The 24636-nt window shown below is 44.7% G+C and overlaps 2 protein-coding genes across 2 annotated transcripts; both read right to left on the reverse strand.

The window, feature by feature from the left end:
* Positions 1–269: 269 nt before the first annotated feature.
* On the reverse strand, positions 270–5468 carry LOC120033946 (all-trans-retinol 13,14-reductase-like). The gene is made up of 11 exons (XM_038980349.1): positions 5303–5468; positions 4397–4579; positions 3768–4009; positions 3444–3639; positions 2933–3130; positions 2644–2763; positions 2356–2494; positions 1675–1784; positions 1152–1318; positions 682–841; positions 270–424 (listed from the first exon to the last, which is right to left on the reverse strand). Exons 1-11 carry the CDS (start codon positions 5466–5468, stop codon positions 270–272), a joined length of 1836 nt encoding a protein of 611 aa, XP_038836277.1.
* A 2588-nt stretch (positions 5469–8056) lies between these two features.
* On the reverse strand, positions 8057–24161 carry LOC120034524 (MAGUK p55 subfamily member 2-like). Its single transcript, XM_038981115.1, has 12 exons — positions 24131–24161; positions 21600–21703; positions 16721–16873; positions 16370–16525; positions 15820–16047; positions 14079–14210; positions 13793–13898; positions 10342–10413; positions 10028–10189; positions 9595–9797; positions 9336–9464; positions 8057–8233 (listed from the first exon to the last, which is right to left on the reverse strand). The coding sequence occupies exons 1-12, from the start codon at positions 24159–24161 to the stop codon at positions 8057–8059; spliced, it is 1653 nt and encodes a 550-aa protein (XP_038837043.1).
* Positions 24162–24636: the final 475 nt, after the last annotated feature.

The following is a 24636-nucleotide window of genomic DNA, read 5'->3' on the forward strand; positions in this document are numbered from 1 at the left end:
AAGTGTGGTAATCATTCACGACTGCGAGGAATCCAGTGAGGTCATTTTTTCCGAACATCATTAAACAAAGCTAAAGAGATGGCAACATGTAACCATAACAGGTAATAAAGAAAGACACCGTGTTTTAATTCAATATAAGACAACATGGCACTGTTACATGAAACTGATAGATAGGGGGAAGAAATGTGACGTACTGTAGGCAGTAGTCTACATGGTATTGGTTTATGTAATGATTTTGACTGTGGTCAGTGCTGTGTCCAAATAGTTTCTCAGGCCTTGTTACGAGCCTTTTCACGAGTCTGCTTTTTGAGCTGTTTCTTCAGAGCTAGGAGGTCCATGTAGAGAATACGGTCCAGAACTGTCGAGGCACACAGGATTCCTCCGTGCAGAGCACCGGCCATCCCGTTACAGAACACGTCCTGGCCTGGGGTTCAGAACAACACAAAGGGTTTGCTGATATGAAAACTACGGACAGTAAGTTTGAACAATGTGTAGAACCATCTGGAATAGATCAGAAACAGTGTTATCTATGGTCGCACCTTAAAATGACTTTCAGTTCTTGCATGTTACGCTGCTGACTAACTCATAGAACTGCCACAGTCAAGCATCACCTTGTGCCTTTGTGACCAATGTACTCAAATACAACTCAAATACTACCACAGTGACCCCTTTCTTTCTCACCGGTGAGGTAGAGTCCCTTGACGGGGGTGGTGGGCCGGGTTCTGGCCACCGTCTCCGGGCTGAAGCGGTCCAGGTTGTGTTCGGCCCCATACATCTCCCCACGCGGGGCGCCCAGGTAGTGCATGTTGGTCAGGGGCGTGGAAGCCTCCATATACACCACCTATAGAGAGACACAAGGTACCTAGTGAGCAAACTCGGTTGAAAGACGGTTTTTCAACATCTTTCAACCAAAAATACGTATTTTCAACAGCTTGTGCTGGTAGGTACAGAGACAGCCAGCAGGTATGAGACATCATTACAATTGGATGACATCATTGCCTCAAAGAAGACTTTGATTCCAAGCACAATGGGTGTGATAACGAATTATAATGCCTCTTTGGATTGTCCAAGAAACTCTACTCTACTGTATACATCAGTAAATTGAATACGACAGTGTATTTTGTTCAAATTACGCTATACTTTCAAAGTACCTTATCCCTGAGCTGAGGGAAGATAACCAGTGCCCAGTCTAGGAGCTCCTTGGCCATGCTCATCTTCAGGTCTTCGTAATTGGACCCTCTCTTGTTTATCTTGGTATCTTTCCAGTCCTCAAACCACTCAAACTTGGCCATGGTCAACAGCGTCATACAGGACTTCCCTGTCGGGAGGTGGAGAGAGAGTCTTAGAACACAATCATTTGAGCTATAAAAACTCTTTCTCATAATTAATACCTTATTAAACTATCTGCCTTTGTTTGTGTGAAAATCGACTTTCAGCAGCATTGAAGTACCGATCATCACTGCTCATCTCAAAATGTTTTATTTGATATATTATACGTCACTCTGTCTTTTCAGCGTTTCTGTTGGTGTGACGGGTGCTCTATGAATTCAAAAAATACCGTGTTGTATTCTAGGTAGGAAGGATTTCACTGTTAGTCTACAGCTGTTGTTTACGTGACAAATGGAACGTAATTGATGTATTATTGGTGCAGGTGTGTGTTGTTGAGGCAGCTACCTGGATGGCGGGTACTGGAGGTGGGGTCTTTGGCAGAGGGGGAATGAATGAACATCATGGGGATGTTCCCCACCACCTCATCTCGGCTCAGAGAACTGTAGCGTTCCATCCTACAATCAAAACATCACACGTACCGCTGAAATAAGTAATGTGTTTTAAAAAATAAAGGCATGTAATACTGTGATTAGGGCCTCAAAGTGTCAGGGGCCTCAGCTGCAGTTAATTTCATTTCATTTTCTCTGCTCATTCAGGAGTAAGTAGTTAAGGCCTAGTGCACTAATTTGCCGTGGAAACATTTGTATTTATTTGATTTGTATATTCATTATTTTATTATGATTTATCAGGGGACGCTGCAGCACCCTCAGCACCCCTACTTCCCACGACTACGGGTGTCACACCTTTCCCCCATCCCTAGCAAACACAGCTCATAAAAGGAATTGCATTCTACACTGAAGATCATGATTAGTTGATTACTGGAGTCAGGCGTTTTAGCTGAGGCAAAAGAGTGACACCAATCAGGCCCCCAATGACTGGAGTTGCCCATCCCTGAATTAAATAGAACACAATAGAACACAAATGCTGTATTATATTTCGCTACAGAATGAACAAAAAAAACTAATGAACGAGCAAATGAAAGAATCAAAGAGAATGCAACTCAAGAGACCCCACTACTGTACTAACAGTGTGTCCAGGTCGTTATCTTTGTACATCCAGTAGTTCATAGAGGTAATGCCCAGCTCCTCCTTCGTGCCGTCCAGACCCACAAACACCAGGAAGTTGCCCATTCCATGCTGCATCCTCCCCAGCAGGGCCTGGATGTCTGGGAACATAGAACACATCTGATTAGCCCAACTTAGTCAAACACTGTCTACTAATCACGTGTTCTCATGTTTCAACCTGTTTCCTGATGTTTCAGTAACAGTTCAGCATGGCTAGAGTTCAGTAGTATTCATGACCACCACCACTCACCCGGCTTGGCCTGTATCTCTGGGGGAAGGAACTTCTCAAAGGTGTTGAAGATGCCAGCATTGGAGATGACCACTGGAGCCAACACCTCCACCTCCTCTTGACCTTTCCTCACCGTCACACCTGACAACCAGAGGTCAATCAGAGGTCAGTGGACATAGACCAATGACTCACTTTGCAACGAGTCCAATGTAACGCCAAAGATTCCCATAGAAGACGGTCAACAGTAAGCATATCTAATAGTACAATGAGTCATTGATTTAGTGCTTTCCCCCCTGAACTAGACACTGACCATACGCTGAGCCCTCCTCATTCAGAAGGACCGTCTGTACAGGGGCTCTGACCAGCACAGCGCCACCTGCCTTCCGGATGACTGGGATGATGTGGAAGGCGATCTCACTGGCCCCTCCAATGGGGTAGTAGGCTCCCCTCTTATAGTGCTGCAGCAGTAGAGTATTCATTAGGAAACTGGATTCCTTAGGGGGAACACCTACCAGCAGGGGAAACAGTTACATTTCACATTAGAGCAGGGGTTCCAAACCTTTTTACCCCAGGGACACCTATTTCACATTTGAAAATGTCAGGGCGCCCCCCCCCCCCCAAACCACTGCATTACAGAACATGCAGAGCGAGACAAACATAACCACATGCTCTACATTCAAGAAGGACAGAAGAGCACTCAATTGTATGTTCTAGGACTACGTTGTAAACTAGCAAGAGTGTGCCAGTTCAGTTCGGAAAATAGTTGTCCAATGAAAAAGTATTGGAATTCACCCTGGGAGTGGGTGTGTACAGGGACTGACCATAGAAGAGGTATGCGGAGAGGGCGTGCAGGTCTTTGTTCTTGGTCAGAGTGGCCATCTTCTCTGTGTGTTTGGTGATGGCCATGCGGAACACTGAGGAGATGCGCTCTAATAGGCCGGTCCGAGACAGGAAGTCTACCAGCCACATGGGCATCATCTTGAGGCCGGCCAGGAGATTGATACGACGAGCTGCCTTCTGCAGCATGGGGAGACATGAGAGGGGTTATGATCTCACACACACACACACACACACACACACACACACACACACACACACACACACACACACACACACACACACACACACACACACACACACAGTACCTTCATATACTTGAAATATTCATTCAAGGCCTCCACATCATCAGGAAACTGCCTCTTCAGGCTCTCTGCCATCTCCGTCTTCCCCGAGAGGATGTGGTAGTCCCTGCGGTCTTCACCCTGACCTAGGATCAGTGTGTCAAAGTGCTGCTCCAACCTGGTGAACTGGATCTGGCCCTCACTGATCTGGTCCAGGGCCACACGAAACATGCTGTTCTCATGGAGCTGGCCCAGGTAGTGGATCCCTGACAGAGGGAGGGGGTAGAGGTGGTGAGAGAATATTTGCTGGATCATTTGTGTATGTATTAGAAGCTTTGCCCAATGATCCTCCCTCACGATTGTGCCTAGATTGAGTTTATCAAACACCACTCGCCATTTCATTTTGCTTAATCTCTGCAACCCTGAACCAACTCTTGCGTGAGCACTGGCCTCTGGCCGTCTGTCACCATTCACCAGAGACTAGTTTTCGCTTTGTAAGTTCTCAATGATAACAAGTTCTGCTTTTTCACTGAGATTAACAAACATGGAATAACCTTACTAGACCGAACATCTTGAGTGCATACACTTTAAAACTTCTTCTTAAGGCCTTATTGAGTGTAGTCCATGGTCGGTTCCATCACAGTGACTCTTACCTACGTCAAACTCAAAGCCCTGGTTCTCAAAGCTGTGAGTGCAACCTCCAGCCTTGTCATGCTGCTCTAGAACCACAACCCTCTTCCCTGCTTTGGCTAGAACCGCCGCTGCTGTCAGCCCCCCGATACCGCTGCCAATCACTATAGCGTCAAGGTTCTCCGGGACACGGTCCATTCTGAAACCTGGAAATGTTGATAGGGGGGGTAGTTAGTATCATCATAGATATAGGCAGAAAGAGGATATCCTATTCATAAAAGTGAAGTGTGTTTGTGTACTTTCTGCTCGGTCATTTTCACATGTTGGTGTCAAAGTCGATTCTAAAAACAATCATTCAGAATAACATCAAAGTGATTTAGACAGACAATCACCGGGGAATCAACCATCTAATTGAGAAGACTGGCAGAAACTTCACGCAACGTGAATGCACTTTTTCCTTTTTTCGTCATCCACTCACCAAAAAAAAGGTATTTTAAGGAATGGTGAAGTCAAATGGGATATTTCCAAGAGCTGCTAAGTTGGTCACACCACGCACATGCCTCACACCTGTTGTTTTAATACAGTATGTAATTCAAATGCGTAGTCATGTTTGTACCCTTGTCAAGTTAGGGTATTGCTGTCAAGTAACCATTCATTGTTTAAGCACATAATGTTGAAGCCTACATTATATTAGGTATGGCCTTTTCAGACACAAACACAACAGTAACAGATCCAATTTAACTTTGTATACAGTAACCCAATCCAGATATGGATATATTCCTGTCTCTTCTATTCATAGCATGGCGTCATTTTCAACAGCAGTTCAAAAACACAGCTAACTATTCCCCCATCTTACTTAGTAAAAATGTCAGCAAACATAGCGTCATCAACAACATTTGAGTCCTGTACCGTTGACAACCATGACTCACCTTTCTTCAGCACCTCATCTCTCTGCTTCTTGTCTGTCACCAATGGCCCCGGTGGTCGCAGGCACTCCTGGGAAAAGACCCTCTTTCTCTTGGAATAATTCAGAATGTAGACGGTCACCCAGGCCACCACCAAAGCAGTGAACACACCAAGCAGCATTGGCCACATCCTGGACAGTTCGGCAGAAGTTTAGAGGCAGAAGAAGCACAGTTATCTGTCACGTCCTGAAGGAAACACCTACGCTTGTTGGAACTGTTTTTAGTATTGTGTTCGTCGGTTGGTAGATGGCTGAATGTCCTGAGCTGGAAAATATCCTAAAGACACCTGGCCGCCTTTGACCTACAAAGGCAAAGAGATTCCCTGTCTGTTGCGGAAGAGACTGAAGGTTGAAGCAGTGGGGGAACTGAGGGATGGAAAGAAAGAAGAGAATGATATATATAAAACAGATTAATAAATAATCTAGATCACCCACCATTTGTGCTTTGGCCTTGGGGGATGAGGAGGGACAATGGCAGGGCTCTTAGAAACACAGGGGAACTGTTTCTATCAATATTATCTGATGAGGCATTGATAATCTAATATTTGATGCTAGTTTCATTGAATATCAGTTGGAACAATCCATTCTTTTTAGTGGCAGTGGGAAATGGAGTCAGATGAGGTCATTATGGCTTGGAATGCATATCATCATATCATGTGCTTGGGCTACCACATGTGTTCTTAACACTGGAAAACCTTTGCACGTGGGCCTAAAAAGTGGGAGAGTTTCTGCTGTTTCCTAAACTCCCTAATATATGTAGCTTTACTGGGATGCTATGGGGTGGCAGGTAGTCTAGTGGTTAGAACGTTGGGCCAGTAACCGAAAGGTTGCTAGATGGAATCCCTGAGGTGACAAGGTTAAAAAAGAAATCTGTCGTTCTGCCCCTGAACAAGGCAGTTAACCCACTGTTCCTAGACCGTCATTGCAAATAAGAATTTGTTCTTAACTGACGTGCCTAGTTTAAACAAAGGTTCAATAAAAAAATGGATCCTTCCACAGAATCAGATGTCAATTTGGTCTCATTGATTTTAAGCATTTAATTGTGGCCTCATCAAATGTACAGTTCATTTTCCTATAAACAACACACCATCACTGTAGCTAGCGTTTGCCTCTAGTCTATTGTATATCTACATTCACAGTCTGTCATTTACAGTACATCTAGAAACTGTGACTGATACACAGTCAAATACAGAAGCATCTTGAAATTGTTCAATCATGAATTCATCTAATTGAAATCCCCAAACTCATATTCTAGGTATTTGAAAATGCCATGGATACATGTGAGCATCGTGGAATGTAGAAACCATACTAAAAGTAAGAAACTATGACCTTACACTCATCGGGAGCACACACACTTGTCATTGTTGTGTGTCGTTCCTCTGGAGTTTCCAGGGTCATATTCATCAGGGCACATTATATCTAAATGTTTCGCAACAGAAACCAAAAACAAGCGTATCCTATTGGGAAAGTAGTACATCCACAGTCTGTTATTCTTCTGTTTCGTGTCTAGTGAATACCACCCACAACTCTGGGGTCATCTGCCTTTAGCTTTCTCTTCCCAAACGAATTATCACCAAATTTCCCAAAGCCTGGGGTGCATCGATTTCAACTGACCAAATAGACAACGCATCCTGTACTACTACTGCATCACAAGGTCCTCTGTTACGAAAGTGTAACAAAAAGGTCCGCCCAGTTTAACAAGTAAACGGCTCCAGGATTTTACTTGCCGGGTTCCTTGCTGTTGGTTACCAAGAAGGCCTGATGAATGGCTCCAGAAGGCCTGATGAATGGCTCCAGAAGGCCTGATGAATGGCTCCAGAAGGCCTGATGAATGGCTCCAGAAGGCCTTCTTTGTAACCAACAGCAAGGAACCCATTGTGTGAAATTCTGGAGCCGTTTATTTGCCAAATTGGTGTGTGCTGTACTGTACAGCAGACCTGGGTGGAAATAGTATTTTTATGAAATAAAATAGAAGGCTTTTGACACGTCAAAAACAAATAATAAAAAAGTGCCCGTGTAGTCACATAAATAAAGGTTGTACTTATTACAGTCTATCTATCGTACACGTCTCTCTATGTATCTACATGCTATCTTCAAATGATTTGAATGTTTTATGTTCACACCTCAGTGCCTTGCCTTTTTTGAAATGATAGAAAAAAGAAATACCCAACAGTAGGTGTCAAAAAGGGTTTCAACTTGAACTCCTCATACAAGAAAATAGAATGTGGTAATAAAAATAAAGAATCAATGTAGCGAACATGATTATGGTGAAGACACTCTGCAACCACAGGAATGCACACACACACACACACACACACACACACACACACACACACACACACACACACACACACACACACACACACACACACACACACACACACACACACACACACACACACACACACACACACACACACACACACACACACACACACACACACACACACACACACACACACACACACACACACACACACACACCAGAATCACATAATGCCCAAACAAGAAAATCCTTGACGTTTTGTCGACAAATTTCCAAAACCAATATGTACACAGCAAAAAGAATGCTGTCAGTTCAGTCTTATGTATGGAGTCCAAAGGTCAGAGGTCCAGAGGTCACTGTGAGGATGAGCCAGACAGTATCATCGGATGTCTTGTGTTGACGAATGAGAGAACATTCGTGTTCAACACCACCCTCTTGTCCTTCTGTCTCCCACTAGAAGACCCAGGTGACTGGGACCCACTGCTGGGTAGCAGAGACCTTCTCCAGAGCTGCCTTCAGGTTCCTGTAGCTCTCGTCCAGGTTGTCGTTGACGATGGTGAGGTCAAAGTAGTGTCCGTAGGCCGTCTGGATGCGGGTGCTCTCGTCCACTGTTCTCTTTAGCTCTGAGTCCTACAGAGAACAAAGACGGTGGTTGTTAGAACTTAAGAGTAACAGGAAGGGAAGAGGCCCTGCACAAGCTAGTTAGTTATGTTTATGAGGCGTTAATAGCTACGAACCTGGAGGTTCAGACATGTAGCTATTGAGCAACGTTAGGGCGTTTCAGCAAGTTGTGACCTTGGGTCTATAAGGTTCTATCTGTGCAAAGCATAGTTCTACCTGAACTAGTCATGTTCACTGTTGCTATTTGAATATACAAATGATAGAATAACACTATTGTACCCAGATAAAGTCAGAATACATCCTCAAACACATCAAGAAATGTATTATGATCATCAGACGAATTACTGGCGTCACTGAACAACGATGTGACATCGTTTACTTTGAGATTTCTGACAGTGTTGTCGGCAAAGACACGTCCTGATTCGTCCGTCTGTATTTGTTCAGGCTTGTGATTGGATAGTTCCAAGTTCAGATGGGTTGATGCAGTTCGAACTTTCTAGTTTTGACTTTTTTTTCACACTTTTACTTTTTCAAAAATCTAACTTCACAGACGTACAGTATAAAGAACCATCTAAAGATCTATTAAATGTGGCTCACTCATTTTTGACAAAAAAAAATCAGTTGTGTGAAGTTGGATGGATGTCCTTTAGGTGGTGGACCATTCTTGATACAAACGGGAAACAGCGTGAAAAACCCAGCAGCATTGCAGTTCTTGACACAAACCGATGTGCCTGGCACCTACTACCATACCCCGTTCAAAAGCACTTAAATGTTTTGTCTTTCCCATTCACCCTCTGAATGGCACACATACACAATACATGTCTCAATTGTCTCAAGACTTAAATGTCCTTCTTTAACTTGTCTCCGCCCCTTCATCTACACTGATTGATGTGGATTTAACAGGTGACGTCAATAAGGGATCATAGCTTTCACCTGGACAGACTATGCCATGGAAAGAGCAGGTGTCCTTAATGTTTTGTATACTCAGTGTATAATGGCTAAACAAAGTGAGGCATGTTGGTCTTCCTGAATGAAAGACATAGCCAGTGGCTGTCATTGATTGTTTTCCGTTCAGTCATTATCCTCTGCTTGGCTTCACCCTGGTGCTTACCGTCAGCTGCTTGGTGACGACTCCAGTCTCGATGGCCGACTGGTTCGTGGCCTTGAGGACCTCGAAATCAGGGGCCTCGATGAACACCACGTAAGGCAGGAACTCAGACGTCCGCAGTACCTTCAAGGCCTGGAAGTAGTGCAAGGAATACAATGTCTGGAAGAGGTACCAATGTCTATAGCTGTTAGAACCCTGCATTCACCCATATCGGGCTCCAGATTGTGGTGTGTGAGGTCACAATGTGGCCAATCGCTGCTACCTGAGGATTGGCGTCCAGTACACAGATGCGACCGGCCTCCGCCACCTCATGGATGGAGTCCATCTTGGTGCCGTAGAGATTGCCGTCGTACTCGCCATGCTCCAGGTAGCGACCGTTCTTGATGTCTGCCTCCATCTTGCTCCGCGAGGTGAAGGCATACATCTGGCCTTCCCGCTCCCCTGACTTTGGCTTTCTGGAGGTGTCTGGAGGAGGCAAGAATATTATCTACATTTAAGTTATTTAGCAGACAATCTTATCCAGAGCGACTTGCTGGAAACTGTTTCAACAATCACTAGTTACTGTATGAAGGGGTCCTAACACAATGGATTCAATCCAAATTCCAAAGAACATTCTTGGATTGTTAGAACGGCTAGCTTTAGCATGTTAGCATTTTTTGTTGTTGTTAATTAGTTGGAAGGTTAGCAACACTCACGGGGGATGGTGGTGCCGTAGTGTTGTGGGTCAGACAGCAGCAGTTTGTTCTTCAGGCTGCGTCGGCCCACTCCCAAAGCACCAATCAGAACCAACGTCTTCCTGCGGAACGGAGGCACCTTGGCAACATCCTCATAGATCAGTAACTCATGCCTGTCAAACTCTAAGAGATCGAGAAATAGAGAGAGAGAGAGGGTGAATAAAAACAATGACAGATAAAGACAGAGAGATACAGTGACAAATTGATAGCTTTATTTATTTGTCAACCTTTCAATGTAACTTACAGAATTTCTCAGAATTCAAAGAAATTCCCACCTGCATTCTTAGTGGTTAGATACATCATCTTTTTCTTCTTGTTCTTTCCCGCCACTCCAGTACAAAGGTTTCCTGTCACAATAACACACATGTAAACAACGATGATCCCATACAACCTTAATCCCATACAAACATGATCCCATACAAACTCCATCTATCCACATGCATCCACAGGTATTCACATGGCTTTCTTATTAATCATCCATTTGATTTTACACTAGGGGGCAGTATATAACAATGCCAAGTAGAGGTCATGGGTCCAAAAAGATGGAAACATTCCGAAACGGACCTGGGGCTTTCCCACCCGGACCCAATATGCATAAATATTTTTTTTTAAATAAAGAGACCTGTTCTGAACGGACCTGAGGACAACTAGACCCATTCAGTATAGACCTGGTTCCTGACTCGATCCGAGTAAGAGAAGCAGCAGAACCCGGAGCTGATCACGCACGAGGGAGAGGAGGGAGAGGTGTCACTCTAGCAGGTGGGGGAGGGAGTGTGTTAATGTGAGCGAGTGACACAGGGTGGAAGGAGGGAGAGACGAGAGACATCAAACAACAAAGCCGACTTGCACTATAGCAAACGAATAGCTGCCATAGCTAGGTTATTGATCATCCAATATAATTACGTAGTGCCTGTCTTGACTGCATCAAACCGGGAGAAGCTAGTTAAGCTATCTAGATAGGCTAATTGAGGCTACAGTGCATGAGCTTTCTCGTCATACAGTTACAAATAAAAACAACTCCATTCAGAATATTAAGTAGCAGCCTAACTGTTGGCTCATGGTCGTTGTTGCCTATCCTGCTCCTTAAACTTTTAATTCTGTGATTTGAATTCCATCTTCCATTGATTAGATATCTCCGAACTTTTGCCACGGAGGCTCTATGACGCTTTGATGACTTATGATTGGCCAACAACAAGCTACAAGTGCCACTATCGTGAAAAGAGCAGCAGCATATATTATACAATTTATCTCTCTCTACTGCAGCAGTCGCCTTCCGGGTATGTGCGGGTCCTTTCAGGCAAGTCAGTTAAAATTAAACATACCCGAAGACCCCTGACAATCATATCAGATCCGACCCGTGACATTATTTAGAATTCTGGATCCGGACCCACTCGGGTCCCAGATCGGGTCTCTGTATTCTGTACCTCACCCATCATTCCCCTCTACATAATAAGCTACACAATTAGCTACACATCTAGGATCTGACGATATGGCTCATATTAAATGCTGTCTGTTCATTAGTGATGAGTGAGACAGACAGACAGACAGAGACAGACAGACAGACAGACAGGCAGGCAGGCAGGCAGGCAGGCAGACAGGGGGTAAGAGTTATGAAGAGTTAATAAAGTGGGCTCCACTGGTAGGGCTGTTGGGTGACTGTATGACTGCCACATCAGCAGCTATGAGTCATGACCGCAGAAAAATTCCATTTGACCATTGAGTGATGGTAATCTCCTTTTATGCACTCTAGACACGCTTTGGTTGTACCCAACATGATTGTGCAGTTATACAATTTAAAAAAATGTAACTTTTATTTAACTAAGCAATTAAGAACACATTCTTATTTACAATGACGGCATACCGGGGAACAGTGGGTTAACTGCCTATTTCGGGAGCAGAATGACAGGTTTTTACCTTGTTAGCTTGTCGGCCCAACGCTCTAACAACTAGGCTACCTGCCGCCCCAATACATAGCCTACTGCACATTTTGCATGGCAGAAAACAAATGAAACAACACTGATTTAAGATGTCTGTGGGACATAATTGTTATAGCCTATGTTCCAAAATGAAACAAATTTGAGTAATCGCCTTTGAGTGTGGAGTGTATTAGTATGCATACTGGATGGACTACAGTAGTTACCTTACGCTACGCTGCAAAATGTCTATCCATGAGTCTGGGAGAACGTAAAGCCAGTCCTAGGCGATGCTGTCGGCTCATTGATTGTGCAGGGCGGTTTACAGTTACTCTACAATTAGTGAATTTGTATTCGATTTTAAATAGCCTTGTAATAGTTTTTTTTAAATATATATTTTCCTAATTAATAGTGTCACGTTACCTTCAGCTATACAGAAAACCTCACCACCTCCTCCGCTCTCTCGTAATTCCTTTCTTGAGCACGTTAAATTGCGTTTTTTTATATCGATGTTCCCTAACAGATTTCACTTGCTTCCCCAAATGAAGCACTGGGTGGCTGCAGGAACAAGGTTTGAGAGCCCATGGTAGTAGTTTGAGCTACTCATATTTAAGCACATGCTCCGCAATACAAACCGAAGTAGCTTACAAAACAGACCCGCGGGAAGCACGGCCTCCATTTCGCTATTTGAGGGCATACAGATGACATGCATGGGCCATTCTAAATCGAAACTACTTTTACAGTATTAAAGTCAAGATAAAGACAATCTTGTTTTAGTAAAGACAAGATTAAATTGAGAATAGTCTGATGGGTGAAAATATGATCACTTGATGAGAGAACAGCCTGAGGCAAGGAACAGAGCGTAAGCTTTTTTTTGTTACTTTCTCAAATCATCAATAGTCTCTAGTCGCATCCTGCAGCCCATAATATTTTTTTTATTTCTAAGACATTCTAAGGTTTGTATCATTCACAACTAAAGTTACCAAATAACTCTCAATCTAAGCATATGGGACCTGTTTCAAATGATCACTTTTATGCCGCACTCGCTCTGTAATGTGAAAAATATCCTTTCTATTTTATTTAGCTAAATTCTATTATATTCCTACTATAACATCTAATAAAAATAAAATAATAAGCATATCTTGTCAGCTAAATGAACAAGCGAAACAGCCTATGGCATGGAGCATAGCCAGATAACATACTGTAATGACCCGGCTGGGTCATAAAGAGAAAAGAGATGGACTCTAGGTGTGCAGGTCAGAACACAGGTTTATTCCTAAACTGGGCTATTGTTCAGGCCACAGCCCACGCCGCTAAATGCCGAACGTACACAATTATACCATGTCGAGTTAAGGGTCACTCTCATAGGAACAGATCAAGGCCCGAACAGAAGAGAGAGAGATGACACAGTAACCCCTATTTATGCATTTCCAAACCCCGCGGGATTACCCATCATACCCCCCCAACCTTTCCATCTGTCCTGACATATTTAACCCCTGCTAGTAGCCATGAGAACCATAACACACCCACAAACACAGAACACAATACCGGGTCGTTACAATACAGTAGGCCAACTCATATTCAGTTTTTCTGAAATACATTTTGATATGATAATGTTCCTAATGGATTTATTGTGATGGTGTATATTAAATAAATGTATTATACTTTTTTTAAATGCAGACGTTCCAAAGGCACGCATCGGTGGCTTGTAATGTGTGGAGGCCTGGAGATGCGTGAGACCGGCAGTCTTTTCCATGACAATAACCGTCGGACAAAATGTCGTGACTGCCACAGCCCTACGCACTGGTCCTACCTGGCGGGGCTAGCTCCACGTCTCTCTTGACAAAGGCTTTTCTCTTCTCCTCTAGCAGCTGACTGGGGATCAGCCCAGCACTGCCTCCCTCCACACAACGACGAGCCTGACAGACCCACAGGATGATACTCTCATCAATACTTAGGCCCACCAGCACGCACACCGTTTACCGACAGGCACAACTAGCCAAATATAGAGGTGATAGTATTGACAGCAGAAGCAATACACAAAACAATGTGTGTTACATACAGTACAGTACATGGCAAAATAATCCCATTGGACCCACCTGCCACCAGTTGAGGTCATCCTGATTGACGATCTGCAGGATGTCACCGGTGTAGAACTTAAGACCCGCCTCTTTACACGGGATCAGGTTGTCATTGGCCGGGTCGTAGTCATAGTGACACTTCACAAACACCTGTGGGGAACAGGAAGTCGATACATCCAGACGGTTACGAGTCTGTTACTGTTGGATAGTGTTGAACATTTCGTACCAAATTCAAAAGGAGAAGCTTGAGTCGTGCACATTTCTAACTTGCAAAGTTTACATTTAAACTTAAATACATCTGCACATCTATCACTCCAGTGTTGACTTGATATATTGTAATTATTTCGCCACTATGGCCTATTTATTGCCTTACCTCCGTTATCCTACCTCATTAGCACACACTGTATATAGACCTTTTCTATTGTGTTATTAACTGTATGTTTGTTTATTCCATGTGTAACTCTGTGTTGTTGTTTGTGTTGCACTGCTTTGCTTTATCTGGGCCAGGTCGCAGTTGTAAATGAGAACCTGTTCACAACTAGCCTACCTGGTTAAATAAAGGTGAAATTTAAAAAAAAGTTGATCGAAGTGGAATTTTTGCTCTAGAGCACGCCATACGTGCATTCAGAGTATAAAGCTGTATACACTATTCCAGCTGATCACAGCAAGCCATTATCAACAAGAATGCATAAAAACAAACCACTTTCTACAAGCCTCAGATGAACTACATTAGGCCTACTGTAAATATCAACTCTTCCTCAGGAGCCATTAACACCCTTCCGCTGACGACTTGTTTGTACTTTCAGAGTAACTTTCCATCCCCCTTTTTTCCCATCAGCCACAGAACGAGTGAAGATAAAAGGGAAGAAATCCCCCAAAATGACGTAAAGGGATTACTCAGCCCCCTCTGCCTGGTGGTATCCATGACAACCAGAGGGGGTGAACACTAGCAGACAATGTGACACTGTCATAATCCACCCCTCAAAGTATATTCTTAGAGCCAGTAAATTATGTGCAAACTGTGTAGTAGATTGAAGTTCATTGGCAGGGGCAGATTAGTGCATTTACCTACCGCAGGGCACTAGAAGAGTACCCCTCATAGCCTGGTTCCTCTCTAGGTTTCTTCCTAGGTTTTGGCCTTTCTAGGGAGTTTTTCCTAGCCACCGTGCTTCTACACCTGCATTGCTTGCTGTTTGGGGTTTTAGGCTGGGTTTCTGTACAGCACTTTGAGATATCAGCTGATGTACGAAGGGCTATATTAATACATTTGATATGATATTTGGGTACAATAGTGGCGACCTGTCTGTGGAGCTTACGGCTCGTCTGTCCGGAGGCATAGGGCTCTTGTTTGTTTGGAACGTTTACCTGTCTGTTGGGCTGGTAGCATGCTGTTACAGTAAGTGTCGTGTATGTTAACCCTTACCTGTCCACTGGTCGTTTGTTAGGTCACACTTTACTTTGATAGTCTGGATGGTCCATCTGTAGATTCTCTACAATCAACAAACTATCTGTTGATAAGCAACTCCTTGCTAAGGTTACGGTTACGGTTAGGTTAAGGTTAGGGTAAGGCTTAAGGTTAAGGTAAGGGTTAAGTTAGGGTTAGGACAAGGGTTTACGTTAGGGTTAGTAGATAGTTAGTTGAAATGTTACTGATCGTCTGTTGAGCATCTACAGATGTACTATCCCTCCCCCCAAAAAGTGTTATCGTTTGTTATTAACATGTACGTTGTCTGGGGCCTTGGTACTTTATTGCTCTTACCTGTCCTGGCGCATGGCCCTCCTGATAGCTGGGGAGGATCTTGAGCACCACGCTGCCGCTGGCCTCCTGCAGCGTCTCCTGCAGCGCCCTCGGGTCCTCACCCACCTCCTTCCCGTTCACCTCCTTGATGATGTCACCCGCGTGGAGGAGACCCTGCTGGTCGATCATCCCTCCGTGGAGGACCCTGGCAATCACCAGCTCCCCCGCCTCCACACGGAACGTCACGCCCTGAACAGGTTCAACACATATAAACCAACGAGGATGTGTGGCGTGGGGAGTTGCTACTTTGGCACAAACTCTCTCCTCTCTTCATTGTCCTTCTACAATGTCCTATATGTTCAATAAAATATCTAAAATGACAAAATAATAATCTCCTGAAAAAAGGACATGAACGAGGATACACTACGGTTACAATTTTACACTATGATTAAAACCACTAGCCTGTTTGTGATTCAGCCAAAGGAGTAAGAGTTGACTAAAACACCTCAACTCTGGGTGCCATGCTATCTATAACAGATAGGTGATAGACAAAGAGCAAGGTGGTACTAACCAGGTGTTCACCAGCCACTTTGCGGATGCCCACCATCCGGACGGCATCTGGGGGCACGGGCTGGTTGCTGACGGGGGGCTCCATGTAGGCACAGGGGCTGGGGGGAGGGGTGTCACACACCTGGGACGCCACCGAGTCATGGGTCTCCAGCAGAGACTGGGAACCAGTCGGCAGAGAGAGAACATTAGATTGACAGCAGACCGAGGCAATACTTCCTTAAGACTAACTAGTGGATTATGCGATGAAGGATATGTCTACTCTGCATGTCCATGTAGGTGTACGTGTGCATTGATGTCCACATGAGTGTGTGGTTTAATGGGTATGGGTATGTGTGTGCGTCTGTGTGTGTACCTGAAAGTGGGGTTCGTTGAGGATGCGCGTGAGCTCTGCTGCGCTGTTGCTTTGGTGTGTGAAGGGACTCAGCTCTCTGAGGATCTCCTCGACCAGCTCTACGTTGTTGTCCCTCACCGCCTCCAACCTGGTCTCCTCCAGACTCTCTGGCTCCTACGGGACATAAGAAAACACACACATACTTATTGTTTTATTTGAATACATATTTGAAGTACAAATGTATAATATTAAAGACATGCTCTGGAAGTTTTTTTTATTTTGTTAAAGCTCCCACTTTGGGCAGGGTGTGTACTTCATACATGCCCAATCTATGAGCAGAATTACTGTTTTACCTCAATAAGCTACGAAATCCCTAGTTTGAAAGCGACTGTTTTTCTGTAAGCTGTGCTGCGACGTTTTCCCTACATTTCCCCCCACGTGAGTCAGCCCCTCGCCATTTGAGTGACAGCTAACAAAATGCACACACTTTTCGGGACCACTTTTGGCTCGTAAGTGTCCCTTTCAGAACTACTGGCTAAAAAGTATACAAAAGTACTGGAGAATCTCTTTAAGATGGAAATAAATATGTTTCAGAATGGTTTTGGGATCTTTAAAAATAGTTAGTTCATATATTTAAAGTGTTTTTAATGAAAGGGTTGTTTATGAGACCTAGCAAAGCTTTAGGTGGGCTAACATACTTTGCACCTTAAAATATATATAAAAATCTTTCAAAATCATTGACACTTTTTTTGCTCTCTTCAACTTTTATCTGATTAATTAAGTATTTTTCATCAAAGTAGAGTGGAAGCCATTAATATTTCACAGAGTCTCCAAGATCTGCCCAAACTGTCCTTACTGGCTGGCTGACTTTCCCTTTGAAGTTCATTCACAGAGGGAAATGAGTTCAAAGTCAGCTGATCATGTCTTTAATGTAAAAGCAGATGCTTGAAAGTAATTACTGAGAGAATTAGTGGACATTAACAACTGAAGGGACAGGCCAGACACGACCCTGGGTTCTGGGACTGAGTGGCATCTGGCACGAGCCTGGAATTTAGGCTTCCAGCCCAGTGGTTGTCATAAGAGCAGATTTAGGATCAATCTATCCTTCTTTAACGTAAATTTACCATGAAGAGGGATTTAGCAAATATGTACTGGGATCAACACTTAAAGGCAAAGTGACCCACCTACACAGAGTATATGGGCCTCACTGCCAGACCAATTAAATCATGCCACCTGGTGGACTAGTAGTGCACCTACACCTTAAATCTGGTTCATTGACAAACTGTGGTTCAAGGCAAATCAGTATGTCAGGCCTCCCTTAGAAGTGCTAATTTAGTCTGGGCTGTCACTTCTGATTCTGTATATATATATATATATATATATATATATGTGTGTGTGTGTGTGTGTGTGTGTGTGTGTGTGTGTGTGTGTGTGTGTGTGTGTGTGTGTGTGAGAGAGAGAGAGAGAGAGAGAGAGAGAGAGAGAGAGAGAGAGAGAGAGAGAGAGAGAGAGAGAGAGAGAGAGAGAGAGAGAGAGAGAGAGTAACTCCTCTCATCATCTGACATCAAAGCGGTCCAGCAGCAGTCATTAGTGCTGGGGCATGACAGTTCCACATCCTCAGATGTCGACATAGTTTCAGATCATATTACCCTCTTCAAGAGATTACCTAATTTAAGTCATTTAATTTACTTGCCCCAACTAATCATGAATAAATGAATAACAAAATGACAAAGACCTGTTGTGCTTTAAAAAAAGATCTGTGTCTTACTAGCAACCCCGTGCATTTCCAACAACAGTACACAGACACTTCCCCTTTAATCACTGAGCAAGACTTAGTAGCCTTTGTTCCAAAACAACCTCGTGCATTTCCAACAACAGTACACAGACACTTCCCCTTTAATCACTGAGCAAGACTTAGTAGCCTTTGTTCCAAACCAACCCCCTTCATTTCCAGCAACAGTACACAGACACTTCCCCTTTAATCACTGAGCAAGACTTAGTAGCCTTTGTTCCAAACCAACCCCCTTCATTTCCAGCAACAGTACACAGACACTTCCCCTTTAATCACTGAGCAAGACTTAGTAGCCTTTGTTCCAAACCAACCCCCTGCATTTCCAACAACAGTACACAGACACTTCCCCTTTAATCACTGAGCAAGACTTAGTAGCCTTTGTTCCAAACCAACCCCCTGCATTTCCAGCAACAGTGCCCAGACACTTCCCCTTTAATGACTGAGCAAGACTTAGTAGCCTTTGTTCCAAACCAACCCCCTGCATTTCCAGCAACAGTGCCCAGACACTTCCCCTTTAATCACTGAGCAAGACTTAGTAGTCTTTGTTCCAAACAAACCCCCTGCATTTCCAACAACAGTACACACACTTCCCCTTTAATCACTGAGCAAGACTTAGTAGCCTGTTCCAAACCAACCCCCTGCATTTCCAGCAACAGTGCCAAGACAGTTCCCCTTTAATCACTGAGCAAGACTTAGTAGCCTTTGTTCCAAAAAAACCCCTGCATTTCCAGCAACAGTGCCCAGACACTTCCCCTTTAATGACTGAGCAAGACTTAGTAGCCTGTTCCAAACCAACCCCCTGCATTTCCAGCAACAGTGCCCAGACACTTCCCCTTTAATCACTGAGCAAGACTTAGTAGCCTTTGTTCCAAACCAACCCCCTGCATTTCCAGCAACAGTGCCCAGACACTTCCCCTTTAATCACTGAGCAAGACTTAGTAGCCTTTGTTCCAAACCAACCCCCTGCATTTCCAGCAACAGTGCCCAGACACTTCCCCTTTAATCACTGAGCAAGACTTCAATTAAAAGGTGCAAAATCTTTCTCCTTGGGTACCATTCATTGAACAAAAGTCTAAACATCCAATTTATTTCCAAAGCAATTGAATGATTCCCCTTTCTGTCTCCGTTGTTTACAGCTGTGGTTTCCTTTTCCCCTCAGACATGGAGAGAGTTGTAATGACTTATACAGCTCTCACTGCTATTTTCATTTGGTCGTAAATCATCTAACGGATTTGCAAAGGTTGATGCGTCCCACTTTTTTAAAATGCATGTCAGCAGAAGGGGGGGGTATCAGTTGCAATTACATGCTGTGATGCCTCTGTCACGCCCTGACCATAGAGAGCCCTTGGTTCTCTATGGTGTTGTAGGTCAGGGCGTGACTAGGGGGTGTTCTAGTCTTTTCATTTCTATGTTGGTGCTCTTGGTATGGTTCCCAATTAGAGGCAGCTGATGTTCGTTGTCTCTAATTGGGGATCATACTTAAGGTGTCCCTGTTCCCATCTGCTTTGTGAGATATTGTTTGTGTTTGTGCACCACGTAGTCACGTTTTGCTGCTTGTTTATTGTTTGGTTGAAGAAGTTTCACTTTAAATAAATATGTGGAACCCAACACACGCTGCGCCTTGGTCCGTCTCTTACAACAACCGTGACAGAATATTTCACCAAACAAGGACCAAGCAGCGTGCAACGGAGGGAAAAGTGAGTTGGACCTGGGAAGAGATCATGGGAGGATGCGAGACCCTTCCTTGGCGGGAGTCACCAGGAAATCAGGAAGGACAGCGACGACGCCGGGGGCCGCGGCCACAGAAACCCCAAGATTTTTTTGTGGGGGGGCACATGGAGCTGAGCAGAGGGAAGAGCCAGAGACCGTCAGGGAGGCGATGGAGAAGTTGGGGGAGAGAGATGTTGGTCAAGTGTGTTCTGCTCAACATTCGACCTGAAGAGCCTGTCAGCAGTCTGGTGAAGTCTCTGCCGGCTTCACGCATCTGGCCTCCAGTGCGCATCCCCAGTCCGGTACGTCCTGTGCCAGCTCCCCGCACTCGCCCTGAATCACAGTTGGCACCGGACTGGTGACACGCACTTCAGGGCGAGTGCGGGGAGCTGGCACAGGACGTACCGGACTGGGGAGGCGCCAGTCCGGTGCCGGCTCCACGCACTAGGCCTCCAGTGCGCCTCCCCAGTCCGGTACGTCCTGTGCCAGCTCCCCGCACTCGCCCTGAAGTGCGTGTCACCAGTCCGGTACCACCTGTGCCGGCTCCATGCACTAGGCCTCCAGTGCGCCTCCCCAGTCCGGTACGTCCTGTGCCAGCTCCATGGCAGTAGCCTTCCTCTGCGCTGGTGCCCAGTCCAGGCACGGCGCCCAGTCCCGCTCCATGGCAGGAGCCTTCCTCTGCGCCGGTGCCCAGTCCAGGCACGGCGCCCAGTCCCGCTCCATGGCAGGAGCCTTCCTCTGCGCCGGTGCCCAGTCCAGGCACGGCACCCAGTCCCGCTCCATGGCAGGAGCCTTCCTCTGCGCCGGTGCACATGTTGGTGCTCTTAGTATGGTTCCTAATTAGAGGCAGCTGATGTTCGTTGTCTCTAATTGGGGATCATACTTAAGGTGTCCCTGTTCCCACCTGCTTTGTGGCATATTGTTTGTGTTTGTGCTTGTTGCACCACGTAGTCACGTTTTGTTGCTTGTTTATTGTTTGGTTGAAGAAGTTTCACATTAAATAAATATGTGGAACCCAACACACGCTGCGCCTTGGTCCGTCTCTTACAACAACCGTGACAGCCTCTCACCTTTTATAGAATGCATGTCCAGAGGGAGGGTGTCCGTTTACATGGCATTGTCTCTGTTGACATACAGGGTTGTGAGTTTGTAAAGGCTTGAATGAGTTATAGCTTCTGGGAACTTGCAATGTATTTTTGGTACTGGAATTTCTTGGTTTTAGGACTGTGGGCCTTATTCAACACTCTCTCTGGTATGTGTGTGTGTGACCCTACATACTAGGCCTACATATTTCACCTTTCTCTGACTCACTACAAGGCTCTCTGTAGGCTTGTGTGTGAATACATTCTGCCATGTTTGACTGTATGTGTACTAGGTCTCTCTCTCTCTCTGACTTACCACGGGGCTGTCTATGATGCCCTTGAGGAAGATGAGGTCCAGGTCATTGGCGGTGGTGGAGCTGTTGCTGTCACTCAGGGTATCCAGGATCTGGGGGGGTACCACTATACACAGAAACACAGATACAGATTCAGAGGAAGGAATTTCACACAGAAACACAGAAACACAGATACAGATTCAGAGGAAGGAATTTCACCCAGCTTCACACAGAAACACAGATACAGATTCAGAGGAAGGAGTTACACCCAGCTTCACACAGAAACACAGATACAGATTCAGAGGAAGGAGTTACACCCAGCTTCACACAGAAACACAGATACAGATTCAGAGGAAGGAGTTACACTCAGCTTCACACAGAAACACAGATACAGATTCAGAGGAAGGAATACACCCAGCTTCACACAGAAACACAGATACAGATTCAGAGGAAGGAGTTACACTCAGCTTCACACAGAAACACAGATACAGATTCAGAGGAAGGAGTTACACCCAGCTTCACACAGAAACACAGATACAGATTCAGAGGAAGGAGTTACACCCAGCTTCACACAGAAACACAGATACAGATTCAGAGGAAGGAGTTACACCCAGCTTCACACAGAAACACAGATACAGATTCAGAGGAAGGAATACACCCAGCTTCACACAGAAACACAGATACAGATTCAGAGGAAGGAGTTACACCCAGCTTCACACAGAGACACAGAAACACAGATACAGATTCAGAGGAAGGAGTTACACCCAGCTTCACACAGAGACACAGAACACAGATACAGATTCAGAGGAAGGAGTTACACCCAGCTTCACACAGAGACACAGAACACAGATACAGATTCAGAGGAAGGAGTTACACCCAGCTTCACACAGAAACACAGATACAGATTCAGAGGAAGGAGTTACACCCAGCTTCACACAGAGACACAGAAACACAGATACAGATTCAGAGGAAGGAGTTACACCCAGCTTCACACAGAGACACAGAAACACAGATACAGATTCAGAGGAAGGAGTTACACCCAGCTTCACACAGAGACACAGAATCACAGATACAGATTGAGAGGAATGAGATACACCCAGCTTCACACAGAGACACAGAAACATGGATGCAGATTCAGAGGAATGAGTTACACCCAGCTTCACACAGAGAAATAGGACTAATTCAGGACTGACCCTTGGAAAGAGGAAAGACTCGCCCTTTTGCGAAGGCAAGTTAAACTTGAAGTTCAAGTTTTGGAGGAGTTATCACATTTCTACTGCCAAGGTTCAGGAGGTTTTCTGGACCACCTTGAACTTGAATGGATCATAAGTTTTAGCTTCATCTCATAAAACCTTCAGCATGCAGCTAAATGTATGAAGCAAACCGTTGCTTTACAGACTTTCAACTCAATTTACAGCCCAGTCATTAAGCTCCCCCCGTTAAACAAGATTTGTAACTGCATGCTGTCTCTGCATTTCTGCACCCAGCTATGAGTGACTAAGCTATGAGTGACTAAGCTATGAGTGACTAACAATGTCATACATCTATATGACATCAACATGTCGTTAGCATGTCACTCTCCAGTACAGGATATAAGGACTTTAAAAATAGATATACATATAGTTAGTCACAATCAATGGCCGTATCCTATAATGTCACAGTATCTCATACGTGGTTTGCCCAAGGTCTCAGTTGACCATCTTCTGCTATTGATTAAAAACAGTCCATTTTGTGGTAGTTTTTTTGTTTTTGTTTTTTGTCACAGAAAATACAAGTGCTCATACAGTATCTTCTCTCTATATCACTGCTGGGTAACATTTGTGTATCTTAAAGGGGCAGTCAACAGTAAAAACAAGTATTTACTAACCACTGTTTCGGTAAAAAGCTGAGGGGACGAGGCTGGAGAAGTGTTACCACTCTCAAATTCATAGAAAGAGCTATGGATGCAAGGACTGACCATCCATGATATCACAATTATAGTTTTAACCATGTTTTGAGGTTATTTACATTTATTATTTACATTTATTTTGTTTAAAAACATTGGAGTAAAACAAGCTTATTTTGGGTTGTGATGGGGCACGGCAGTTGAACTAAGGTCACGAGGCATTTCTAAGTTATATTCTTCAAGAATCAATGGGTACATATCATTTATTTATAAGTAAACAAATGGATGTAGCAACTGCAGATTGCCCTTTAATGTCAAGTGTGACCCAAGTCTCCCTCCACCAAATCCCAAAACTTATGCAGTTGTCTGGACAAGCAGTGAAAAATGGGTCTACTTCCAGGAAGTAACAGTCAATCTCCATTTAGGGGACACATTATATGGCTTCATTAAAGTAGCCCTTTTCTGGCTGCGGCATTGAGAAACTGTGGGTCATAATGGCTGTGTGGTGTGTTTATGGATGTGGGTGTCATATAGAACATGGGGCGGCCCCATTTATCAGAGCTACGGAGAGAGGAGATGGACTGGGTAAGGGAGGAGGAGGTTGAGGGGCTGGAGGAAGGAAAGGAGGGATGGAGGGGGGAAAGGACAGGAGAGGGAAACAAAACTCACCGCGCTCGGTGCCAGTCGACGCCACAGGCATGTTGAGGCTTTAGTCAAACTGTGTCAGCTGCCGGCAGAGAGGAGAAGGAGAGAGAGAGAGAGAGAGAGAGAGAGAGAGAGAGAGAGAGAGAGAGAGAGAGAGAGAGAGACATTAATAAACATTTAGTTTAATAAAAAATTCATTTGTATTGAGAGTGTTCCCTCATGTGTGCCAGAACAGACATCCATTTTGAATGCGGGCATCAGAGCTAAAATGTATGGTAGAGGCCTTCACGAGTCAAAAAAATTGGACCCGTTCCGAAATGGACCTGGGGTTTTCCCGTCCGGACCCGATATGCATAAATTCATTTCAAAAATATAAAACCCATTCCCAACGGACCCGAGGACAACTAGACCCTTTCCGTATAGACCTGGTCGGTTCCAGACCCGGTCCGAATGAGGGAAGCAGCAGAAAAATCTATTTAACCGGAGCTGATAAAACATGAGGGAGAGAAGGTAGAGAGAGGAGCAGGGGC

This window comes from Salvelinus namaycush, chromosome 41 (genome assembly GCF_016432855.1).
Source record: "Salvelinus namaycush isolate Seneca chromosome 41, SaNama_1.0, whole genome shotgun sequence".
NCBI lineage: Eukaryota > Metazoa > Chordata > Actinopteri > Salmoniformes > Salmonidae > Salvelinus > Salvelinus namaycush.